At 42.5% G+C, this 12,547-nt stretch overlaps 1 protein-coding gene across 1 annotated transcript in view; it reads left to right on the top strand.

Moving 5' to 3' along the window:
- TNKS (tankyrase) overlaps nucleotides 1–10,948 on the top strand; it is a 323,782-nt gene extending 312,834 nt beyond the window's left edge. The window contains exons 25-27 of the mRNA XM_045018479.1: nucleotides 4,177–4,363; nucleotides 5,267–5,423; nucleotides 8,443–10,948. Of these exons, the coding sequence (XP_044874414.1) occupies nucleotides 4,177–4,363; nucleotides 5,267–5,423; nucleotides 8,443–8,529 (431 nt within the window). The 3' untranslated portion in view covers nucleotides 8,530–10,948. The remainder of the gene's footprint in view (nucleotides 1–4,176; nucleotides 4,364–5,266; nucleotides 5,424–8,442) is intronic.
- The last annotated feature ends 1,599 nt before the right edge of the window (nucleotides 10,949–12,547 follow it).

Here is a 12,547-nt window from a genome sequence, read left to right as displayed (position 1 = left end):
CCCCACCGCCTAGGTAAGACTTGGGAGTCACCTAATTGGAATCGATATGAGCAAGCACTCGAAGAAGAAAAGACGGTTACTCACCGTTGTAACTGTTGTTCTTCGAGATGTGTTGCTCATATCCATTCCAAACCCGCCCTCCTTCCCCTCTGGCAAGAAGGAACTGAGGGGGCGATGGGTTGGCAGGGGTATATATTCGGTGCTACAGGGGACGCCTCAGCCAACCCACCGAGTGTTGCTAGGGTAAAAATCTTCCACAACACATCTCAAAGAACAACAGTTACAAAGGTGAGTAACCGTCTTTTTTTATTGAGTACAAAGCACCTATCAAAAATAGCAATAGTCTAGAGCACCCCAGATAGATATAGTTACACAAAGTCTGAGATAGTGTCGAGTGGCAGCAGCAGGGTTCCAGTGGCTGGCTTTCCTTCTAGGCACTGGGGAGATTCATTTCAATGTCTCCTTGCTCAGAAAATCCAAACTTCTTCAGAGTATTCTCTCTAAACTTTTTATAGGTTTTTTCAAACAAAGCACATAACTCATAATGGCCCCTAATATGCTAGCAATTTTGCTAGCAACAGCAAATAATAATTCATTACTCTACTTATCAGCAAAGCAACTTCAGCAAGAAATTTTACAGACACAGGCACCTGGACCAAGGTCAGCTCCCTTCCATTCTCATGCATGCCATTTTACTTCATCTATCCTTGTTAGTAACACTGCAGCTTGTGCAGCTATTTTTGTTTGCCTAAGCAAGTCCAAATTCTTCCTCTCTACATGGTATCCTCGCTTCCAGTTTATGGTGGTTAACTGCACAAGAAGGCTGCGGATTATGGCAAGTGCAGGTTATGTTAAGTCCAGTTCTTTCATAACAGAGCTCCTTTGATGCAGGGCTCCTTGGATGCGGCTGGTGCTGCAGCCAGGTCCATCTCCACTGCGATCGTAATGCAATGAGCATCTTGGCTTTCCTAGGGAGATGCAGAATACTGTTGAAGATCTCCATTGTGAGAGCCATTCATTGTTTTCCAAGTCTACACATGACTCCCTTCACACCTTGAATGACCGAAGACCAAACACAGATCCTTTCGGGTCTATAAACTAACATATAAAAGAAAGTTTAGCAAGTCACAGTCAGCACAGAGATCTTGCTCAGCCCATTTTTCCACCTTCCGTAGGCCACCCAAGCCAGGGGCCAGGAGGCCTAAATATTCAGAAAGGAAGCCAGCGGCTGCCACAGCTTCTTCATCCCAACCTTCCATGTAGTCCAAGCACCAGTTTTGATGGCTTCGTCAAAAGTCTAACTCTCACCCACTTGAAAAGGACTCACTGTTGCACCATCCTATCCTCCTTCTCCCCTTTTCAGCCTGCATGGAAGACCATAACATCCAACAGATGGGTGTTGGAGGCCATTACATCTGATTATACTATCTGTCCCACCTCCATCCCCCGTCGCTCTTCAAAACCCATCTCATGGTCAAAACCCATCTTTCTGGTCCCCAAAAAGAATGGGGATGGAAGTCAGTATTACACCTCAGATGCATGAACAACTGTGTGAAACAGCAGAAATTCAGGATGGTAACCCTTGCAGCTATAGTTCCCTCCCTCGATTCCAGGAATTGATTTGTGACTTTCAGCTTTCAAGACATGTATTTTCATGTGGCAATTCATCCCGCTTACAAGATATTTCTTCATGTCATAATCGAACGCGACCACTATTGGCACCACGTGCTCCCTTTCAGCCTTTCCTCTGCCCCAAGGGTATTCTCATAGATCCTCGCGGTCATAGATCCCCACCTTCATCGCCTGGCGATAATGGTCTTCTCTTATCTTGACAATTTGTTGATCGAGGCTGATAATATCAAGAGGTATTGTCAGCAGTATAAGCAATGAGGACGCTATTCCACACTTTGGGCCCTCGACTCATTCTCAAGAAGTCAATTTTACACCAGTACAGCAGATAGATGTCAGAGGAGCTTCTCTAGATGTGTCAACAGCCACGGCTTACCTCCCTATGGACAGGTTTTTCACCCTACAGAATCTCATCTCATTTCAGCCTTCAAATCCCAGTAAAAAATTGTCTTCAACTGTTAGGGCACATGGCAGTTTGCATCTTTGTATCTCAACATGCCAAATTATATCTTCAGTGCATCCAGGAATGGGTCAGGACAGTTTTGTATGCCAAACAAGCAGAGCCTGGACAAGCCCCTGTTCCCCAGTAGGTTCTGCAGTCATTCAGCTGGTAAAAGGACACTCACTTCTCTCAACTCTAGAAAACTAATGTGAAAAAACTGCTCTCAGGATGACTACTTGCCCTGGATTATGTGCGACCCCCAAATATGCCCCCCTATCCCAAGAGTGGTGTGTCTGATGTAATGATGATAGTGGGAGGATCTTGAACAAACAGGACTCCTGAACACCCTTTCAAACAGTTAACTACATGTTCACTTCTTCGCCTTTCCACAAAGACAGTCTTCTTGGTGGCCATCACTTCCGTCCACACGGTCCAAGAGCTCGGGACTTTAATGGCAGATCCCCCTTTATAGTGTTTTTCAAAGAATCATTATAGCCACATCCAAACAAAGATGGTGCCTATGGTGTCTTCCTAATTTCATATAAACCAGACAATTCATCTCCATTTTTTCCCCCAAAATCACATCAGACTCAGTAGGAATCTCCCTTCCATATGTTAGATGTCAGAAGCCTAAGGGCATCAGCCTTTCATCTGAATAGAACCAAACCTTTCCAGAATAGCCCTAGACTGTTTGTTTCAGTTGCAGACAGATCCAAGGGACCCATAATTTCCAACCAGAGGCTCTCAGGATGGATCTTTGGGTGTGTTATTTCATGTTACGATTCTGCTCGCATTAAGCCTCGTTCGAGAGGGTTAGCCCACTCTACAAGATCACAAACTACTTCTATGGCATTATTTAAGAATGTTCCAGTTGTTGAGATTCGCAGACCTTCAACCTAGACTTCAGTACATACTTTCTCCAACAATTATGCTGTGGTACATGCCGCTAGATCGGATGCTGCGGTTGGCAATGCATTCCTGTCTTGAGTACTAGATTCTGTTTCAGAGCTCCCTCCTCTCTGAGGGACTAGTGCTTGGCAGTCATCTGAAGTGGAGCAGCCATATGGACACTACTTGAAGAAGGAGCAGTTACTCATCTTGTGCAGTAACTGGAGCTCATTGAGATGTGCTCTCCTACCCATCCTCATTCCTCTCTGCTTTGGAGTTTTGGGCAGGGATCGTGTCCCTAGCCTCTGTTTGCCGGATGCTGGGAATGAGCGACAGGGGATGGATCACTTGATGATTACCAGTTCTGTTCATTCCCCCTGGGGCACCTGGCATTGGCCACTGTCGGCAGACAGGATACTAGGCTAGATGGACCTTTGGTCTGACCCAGTATGGCCATTCTTATGTTCTCTTCTGGGACTTTGTGGTAGATAAGGAACTGAGGGCGCAAGAATGGGTAGGTGCATGCATCGGCCGAACAGGCACTGCTACCAGAAATCTCCAATCAAGGCACACCTGAAGTGAAGTCCCCATAGGGACACACATCTTGAAGAACTCCAGTTGTTGCACAAGGTGAGTAACCTCGTCTTTATATTTCAGACCTGCTATTTCTTTGTTAAACCATATTCAGTGCAAGCCACTTTGCTGGACCTATTGGCAGCCCTTAGGGAGGACATTTAGTTGGTGTTGGCCCTGCTTTGAGCAGAGATGGGACTAGATGCCTCCTGAGGTCCCTTCCAACCCTGATATTCTATGACATTGCATTGCCATGAGAGATGCAGGATGTCAGAGAAAGGAGGGGAGCTGCACCATGCCAGGGTAGGGCAGGGAGCCAGAGAGGACGGAAAGAACAAGGAGGACCTCAAAAGACTCTGGAGAACTGCTCAGAAATGCTTGCAAACTACATCCTCCTGAATAGCTTAAGCAAATTGCTCAAGCCCCAGTAAAAGTCGGTTTCATTTAGCAAAACATGTTGTCAGGATAATCAGACAAAAACTTCCTGTCTTAAGCAGAATTACCTGCTGAATTCATTTTCAGACATTTAATTTACATATTACACAAGTACCTCTTACAGTAAAAGTCTACAGTAAGTCTGAGCTCTAACCTGCACAAAAGCTAACCGCCCTCCCCCCCCCCCCCGATGTGTTTTTCTGTTCTAGGGTCTCCTTTTATTAATGCAATTATTCACAAAGGATTTGATGAAAGACATGCATACATTGGAGGGATGTTTGGAGCTGGAATTTACTTTGCAGAGAACTCCTCGAAAAGTAACCAGTATGTGTATGGAATTGGGGGAGGGACCGGCTGCCCAACGCACAAAGACAGGTCCTGTTACATTTGTCACAGGTAAGTTTCCAATGGATTTGCCCACAGGGAAAACACACCACTTCACTCTCCTTTATACTTTATAGCTCTGGCACAGGACATGCTTCAGAGAAAGACTAGCCGCTTGGGCTTGGGCATACCCTGAAAAATCAGTTTACACACTTTGTCAAGGCTGAACAGAAAGGGTCCCAGCAAGCCCTAGAAAGGATTTGACCATTACATCTAGACATTGAGTTTACAGGGAGTATAAATAAAACAGAATGGTGGCTTACGAATAAGGGTTGAAATATCAGGATTGAAACTGAGTAGATTATGGCAAATAATAGTGATTGGATTCCAAGCAATCTTTAAAGTTGCTTGTGCCTCCATATAGTGTCTTCTGCTGGCAGAACAAAACGGGGATGCCAAGAACTGGATTTATTGCAGCTTGACATAAGAGCAGGATTTTTGTAGAGAGCAAATATTCATAGATTTTGTGTGTGTCATTTATTCAAGGCCTTGCTTGTCAATGAAGTACATCAAAAAGCTCTGCAGTGGTTCTTAGGCTAGTGGCTTAGCCTTTCTCCCTCTCTGAACCAGTCATTGGGTGACAACAATACAGTTTAAAATAAATTATAACCTAGATCATCACAGCCTGCATTTTACCAGCTGTACTGTATGTCCACATGCACCGTTTTTATGAAGGTTTTCCTTTCATTCATGTTTTTCATTTTAAAAATGTATTCTTAATTTCCTTATTTGAAGGCTCAAGGAAATGGATTTTGATAACTTAAACAAGTTCCTAAATTTTGAAGTCATTCTTAAGGTTTACAGTAGTCTCATAGACTCATAGACTTTAAGGTCAGAAGGGACCATTATGATCTTCTAGTCTGACCTCCTGCTCCCAGTAAGATTTGATTTGTGTGTTGTTTGTTTTTCTCTTAGACAAATGCTTTTCTGTAGAGTCACTCTTGGAAAATCCTTTCTGCAGTTCAGTACAATGAAAATGGCTCATGCTCCTCCTGGACATCATTCTGTAATTGGCAGGCCAAGCGTGAATGGACTTGCATATGCTGAATATGTTATCTACAGAGGAGAGCAGGTATGTGGATTATAAATAGGGCCTTTCATTTTCAGTTTTTATTTTATTTAATTTTGCCCAGGAATTTCAGTGTTTATTACCACAACAAAAACGTGAAAATCAGTGCAAAAAACTATTAATTTTTCTGGGTAGATATCAGTGTTTATTTTGGTGGACAGAAAGACGGGGAAAAAGTATTCAGTAGATTAATTCTTTGAATTCCGCTCATCAGTGTGGTTTGCTGCAGAACTAAAACAGAACTCAGAACACAGGACCACCCCTGAGTTTAAGAAAACAAAATCTCTCTAATCCCCACATAGAACTTTTCATTTGAATAAACAGTTTACTGTTGTAGACTTAGAACTATTAGCCTAAATATTTACATTTAATAATTGGGCCCCACCACTTGCAGCACATACAATCAACTTCATCCTTTTCTCCTGTTTTTGTTTTTTTTAAATTTTCTTCTACTTATGTTCTGAAACGTGTTCTGAGACAGATTTTTGTTTTCATCCCATTTTAGTTAAATCTTAAAACTGTTATCTGCTAGTAGCTTGAAATGTGTATGTGGTGGGCATGAGATTAATCGGTATGTTCAGACGTGCACGCACTTCAGAACTTGCGTGCGTGCCTGTTTGTTTATTGTGTGTAATGCATAGCCTTCCGTCAACAGGCAGCTTTGCATATACACCCAGACTAATGGATTATCGTCCTAATAAAACAAGTTATTGTTTATATATTTGAATGATACAAAAGTAGGGTGAAAATTGGAAAAAAAAGAATAATTCTTTTTGTGAAACCCAGAAATTTTTTGGTAAAAATCAGTTTAAACTGAAAACCAAAGGGGCTTAATTATAAAGCATCAGAATAATGGAATGTGCAAAATTTGTAGTCAGTGTGGCCATGTCATATCATAGATTATTAGGGTTGGAAGGGACCTCAAGAGATCATCTAGTCCAACCCCCTGCTCAAAGTAGGACCAATCCCCAAATTGCCCCCTCAGTGATTGAACTCACAACCCTGGATTTAGCAGGCCAATGCTCAAACCACTGAGCTATTCCTCCCCCCAACAGGTACTGTGTGCCTGTCTGATAACAATCCAGATAAAGTTCCCAAATTATGTACCAGTCAGGGCTCTACAAGTTATTTGAATACATAGTGGTGGCCAGATCCCCAGCTGGTGTAAATCAGCATAGCCCCCATTGACTTCAGTGGTGCTACACAGTTCTACACAGATGAGGATCTGGCCTTTGTGTATAATCGCCTTCTGTCTGGTGTTACTAAACAAGAGCCTCTTAAAATATGTGATTGGCCTTGGTAGCCACAGCAGAGGGCACTGATTCTCCATGGCCTTGGCTCTGTTGCAGTGAAGGCAGACTAATTTCAAAAACTTTTCTGGTAGTTAGTGGGGACAGCTGTGTCTTATTCCATAGATTCCAGTTAGTAGTTACATTGGCTGTTGCTGCAAAGTATACAGTTGCCATCCAAAAAGGGAGTAGAGGAGATTCCTCATGTGGCTAAACTTAGTCTTACCTTTGTGCCAGCATAAGTAGTATTCAAGACTTGTTTTGAATAAAAACAGTTCAGATAAGACATTTGCCCTGGGAATAAAACTTTCCATTTACATGACCTGTTTACTGTGAGCACCTGCAGGAAGGTTGTCCCCCAAGTCCACGGCTCAGAGGAAGCGGTGAAGTTCCAGAATGCTGTATCCTGGAGCAACACAGCCAGTGCAGTGCTGTGCCACAAGGACCTGCAATGAGGGACTGGCAGGGCAGTTATATTATGTGCTCAGTGCCCGTTCAGTAGTTACTTTACTCTTAAAATGTTTGCAGGGCACAAAACAGATCACCAGCCAGCACTTAGTTAGGGCCGCTGACCAGTCCAGTATTACACTCTGTATTCTGTTACGTTCTTGGGGGAGGTGCAGATGGGAACTTACCCATGGTATTAACTCAGGAAGTTTGGCTGTTGGGCATGCAGTGGTAATGCCCACATGGAGCAAACTCCTTTTTATTAAGACTTGTTGCCTCATTTCAGGAGGGCCCTGAATGTTTGAAAGTTTGGAACCATATGTGTATTAGTGCTCTGCACCCAGCAGCTCCCATTGTTCTCAGTGCTAAACACTGGAAAATCTGGCTCTTATGAGCTCTTTCTGCTGTGCCCCCACTGGCATAGACATCTAGTTCTCCTGCTGCTGTCCTCTCTGCTCTCCTTCTCTGGTAGCTATGCTCAAGAATTCTGGTGCTGTGAATAACAGGGGAGGTAAGGAGAGCAGTTATATAGTCCTCCCTACTGAGGAATCTCATTGATCTCTACAGATATCAAGGGAAAGCTAAAAAGCAAAGAGGGAGAGCCGATGGGAGGAGGAAGATGTTTATATTGAAACATCAGTGTTACAGTAATAGACATGTAATAGCCTCCAGGGTCTAACATCCTTCTGTAAGGAACTGGGACACAGGCGGTCACAGCTGCACAGAGGTCTGCACACCAGAAATGATAGTTGCTGAGCAGGAGTTGAAGGAATCACAAGAGCCAGATTCAGTAACCTAGAGTCGGGATAAGAGTTGGAGACCAGAGGTCAGAGTTAGTACCAGGCTGGAGCCAGGGGGCAAGAGTCTGGAGCAGATTCAGGCTCCCTGTGATTGGAGACTGGAGGTCTGGTGAAAAGGCAAAGTCTGGAGTTGCAGCAGGCCAAAGTCGGTGTGGTTGCCCAGACAACTTCCTGTAACAACCCTGGGGTTTAATAGGGGACTTGGCCAATCAGAGGCCCACAGCGTACGATCACTCTGACTCCCTTGGGTGGTGCTTCCTGCTGCAGCTACCCTCCACAGAGCTTCCTGGCCATAGCTCTCTATAGCCTCCTGGTGGCTCTGTGGGGAACGTCAGCCATCCCAGGCTCTGCAGACCCGGGTTCTAATCCATGGACCCTTACGCCTTTGTAGTACTTCAGCAACACAAAATAAATGAAGGGTGAAATTGTAATTTACTGTCCATATCCTTCAGAAAAGCATTGGTTTGTTTCTCTGCTTATTTTCAGGCTTACCCAGAATATCTCATTACATACCAGATCATGAAACCAGAAGCTCCCTCACAAACTGCAACAGCAGCAGAGCAGAAGACCTAGTAAATGTAGAGTGGTGAAGCAAAATATGATTTAAATCTTGGACTGGATGACATTTTGTTTCAGAAAATCAATATCATATAAAATTCTTGACAACCTGGAAATAAGCTGTATGTCTTTTATAAAGCATTGCTATATTGACAAGTATCATATGAGTAACTGATACATACTCAACTGCTACTGTTCCTTTTGAGGAAATGTTTACAAGGGACTGCCTTTTTACAACATATCTCAGGCTCATTCTCACCGCAGTTACCAAGTGTAAAACAACATTGCATTGATCTAGACTTTGGGAACATTATGCTACAAGCAGAAAACATTACCAGTACAACTCCGTATGTTAAAATTTCACAGACTACTGTTCTCTATTTACAGATAAATTGCATTAAACCCATAATTTCTTTTCAGCACACAAAATTCAACTTATTGTTTAGAGAGATCTTAGTCAACTATTTATTTTACTTCTTTTGTATTCTGAAATTGAGCCGGAACCTTCTTAAAGATATTTTGCACAAAGTCAAGTTGGCTAAAATCATTAACAATGCAATATGAGTTTCTTATCCAAGAAGGAGCTAAGTCCAGTTCTTCAGCTTAGGGGGGTTTTGCACTTTTATGAGCAAACATTGCTACAGGCATAACTTTAGGGTGGAAACAAATCAAGTTTCAATTTGCTGCTTACTCTGTCAGTTTTCTAGGGGAAGTATTAGTGAGCTTCGTGAACTTCATAAAGCTGCCTCTTGTGCTTGGTAAAACTTCATGAAGCCGGTCAGTGCCCTCTGCTGACTAAAATATAAATATCACTTTATGAACGAAAGGTTTAAAAGACTGCTAAAGTACAATGCAGACTGTGAAATGTTCTCAAGTGACAGTGGCATATAATTCAAAAGAAGCAACTCTGCAAGGGGATAAAAATTAGTGGGTAAAAAGCCAGAAGATTGTGTGCAGGAATATAAAGTGCAGTTCCTTAAAGACACACCCAGCAACTGGCTAATTTAAAGCAACAAAAATGGATTATATTATGTTGAGTTCATGTCGTATCTTCATGCACAACATCACAATTGAAGTGCATGAGTGATGTACAAAAAAGATACAAACATTTATTTCCACTGGTGTATAATTGTTTTAAACAAGTGGAGACTGGGTTTATATGAGAACAAAGCCAGGCTTTGTCCTTTCTAATCATCCTCCTACAATGTTTTGTTTTTATTTTGTCTGGGTAGGAGAAGGTTACTTTCAAGCACTGCTTAGCATAATATAAAATGGTTTCAAATATCCAATACCAAGGGTGTAAATTTAACCAAAAAAAATGTTGACTTCCTTTTGCAACTTTAATTTTAGAAAGACAGAGGAAGTTGAAAATAAAACCATTTTAAGATTCTTTTTGAATAGGCTGTATCAGCAAGAGGCACAGCAGCATTTATTGTGCAATGACTTTGGAAAATATATGTCTGAGAGAGCTACGCTTTTTACAAGTGCATAACAGCCAGCGATGTTAAATTGCTCATGTTACAATTCTTGCATTAATGCCTTTTACCTCCAGAAAGTATTGAAATGACAGGTTAGTGTATTGCCTTTAGTTTACAAAATAAAATAATTTATCTACTTTAAGAAATCTGCGGATAAAACAATAAAAAAAAATCCGAACAGAGATTTTCAATATAAAAACAGAAGAAATTCTGCAGAGAGATTCTTGTGGAGAACAAATGTTACCACTTGTAAAATTGGTAATTTGAGGCAGACTTGCTGAACTGCACACCATCTTTTGCAGTATACCTAGAGAAAAGGTTAGAAGCAGCAGTTCCAATAAGCATCAAACTTTTCTTTGTTTTGCTTAAGTCTCCTGTGCCGGCACTGGACATATGGTTCCGAGTTTGGTTTTGTGACTCTAATATGCTTCCTCAGTCCAAACCAGAAGTAAGACCCAGCTGTCCTTTTTAATTAAATTTCATTGACTCAAGTTGGGTGTTTGTGTTTTGGCTACTTGTTTAATAGTGTTAGAATTCAAATGATAACAACTAGGCTTTGAAGTTTTGTATTCATTTAGAGGGCTTTTTATTTTTATGTTATTTAGTTAATCAGGGGTTGGGGATGTGCCATCTGCAGTAGTTTCAGATAGCTGTTAAAATGCATATTACCTACCATCTCCCATTAGACATAGTTTTAAATGGTAACACAGTTGTGCATCTTAGTTAAGCGAACAGTTAACATGGGTGTAGAAGTTCAAAGCTTTACAGCTTTAAAAAAAACCCTATGCCTGATTCTGTTGTTTGTTGTTTCCAATGTACTAATTGAACTAATGGCTGCTCTAGGTTTCATCTGGAGCTCTAAACTTATAGAAGACAAAAATGTGGTCCAATATCTTTTAACTGCCAGTGTTATGTATCTGATGTTCTGTGCAGAGTAAAGGTGCTGTGTGAGGAAATCATTTGCAGTGGTTTGTGTCTTGTAAATCACTTGATTTCGTAACTCTTCATGGCCAAAAGTTGAAGAATGCGCATGCCCAGTGCACCTGCTAAAAGTCATTCACATATCACAGAAGCCTAATATGGTTCTCGCCAAAAGACAGCGCTTGACACCAGCTGAGGATCCATCCCCAAACGTCCAACCCTCTGGGCTTGTCTTCACTACCGGGGTAAGTCAAGCTAAGTTCCATTACTCCAACTACGTGAACATAGCTGGAGTCAACGTCGCTTCGGTCGACTTACCCGAGTGTCTTCACTACGCTGTGTCGACGGGAGACGCTCTCCAGTTGACTCCCCTTACTCTTCTCGGGGAGCTGGAGTACTGGGGTTGACCAGAGAGTGCTCTGCCGTTGATTTAGCGGGTCTTCACTAGACCCCCTAAATTGACCCTGGCTGATCAATTGCAGCAACGTTGATCTCCCCGTAGTGAAGGCCAGCCCTCAGAGTTGCTTTCCTGAGAGTAAGCACTAAAACAGCTTGCCATGTTTCTGGTGGAGGAGCCAAACGCTGTGATTGGAAGGAAAGCCTTTTACAAAAGGCATTAGCCGAGCAACTTAATTTCATGTCTCTTAATTCTTTAAAATAGCACCCAGATGCTTGAGCCTCAAATGCGGCCCATTTACCTACTCACATGGCCCTAACGAGAAGCCTCATTGCTCCAAAAAGAGGGCTGCAAATGTCTCAATGTCAGTGTGTTTGTCACTGAGGAAACCCATTCTCAGCACACCCAGAACACCCATGTCTCAACTTCTGACACCCAGCGGAGGCATGTTAGAAATTCAGAGTTCAGGGCATGTAACTGGGTTACCCAGATGAAGAACAGCCTGAGCCTGGCCACCCCAGCAGCTGTGCATGTGCAGCGTCCATTGGCGGTAGTGGGAACTGTGCATGCTCAGCTGGCAGAACAACCTGGCCCAAGATGTTCAGACTAGCAGGCCTCTTTCTGGAATGCTCTCCACACTTACAGAGCCCGTACTCCCACTGCGTGGGGAAAATGGAACAGGTCAGACTTCGGGGCTGTCAACCTTTAGCATTAACCCTTCTGAGGCAATGCATTGTGAAACTTCTGGACCCTTTGTGACATGACTCTCAAAAATAAAACAACCACTTACAATGAAAGTGCCGATTTTACTCTCCATTACTGTGTTTGTTTCAATGAGACAGATAAATTAGGTAACTAGTGTACAATACCACAATATAATACTGTAGTCTTGAGTGCTGTAAACAAAAATTCTATTAGGATAACACAAATAAGAGTACAATCCCTTAATAAGGTATCTTTCATTTTGATTTTTTGTGTCTGCTTATCTCTACATCCCAGCTCTATTGAAAACTATTACAAACTCTGCATATAATTTTCACCATTTTGGAACACCATTGTTTTTGAATCCCTGAAACAAGAATGGTGTCTTTCTAAACTCCTCCGGACTGGTCACCCTCCTGGGATCAAATCCCCTTCCTACAGAGCAGCCCCATCACTGTATGTGGCAGAAGCTCATTCATTGTTTTACTTATGGACTTGTACTTTTGTTGTTCAGTACTAGTTGGGATAATCCTAA

This window comes from Mauremys mutica, chromosome 5 (genome assembly GCF_020497125.1).
Source record: "Mauremys mutica isolate MM-2020 ecotype Southern chromosome 5, ASM2049712v1, whole genome shotgun sequence".
In the NCBI taxonomy this organism is placed as follows: Eukaryota; Metazoa; Chordata; order Testudines; family Geoemydidae; genus Mauremys; species Mauremys mutica.
This window is presented reverse-complemented; position numbering and strand designations above follow the sequence as displayed.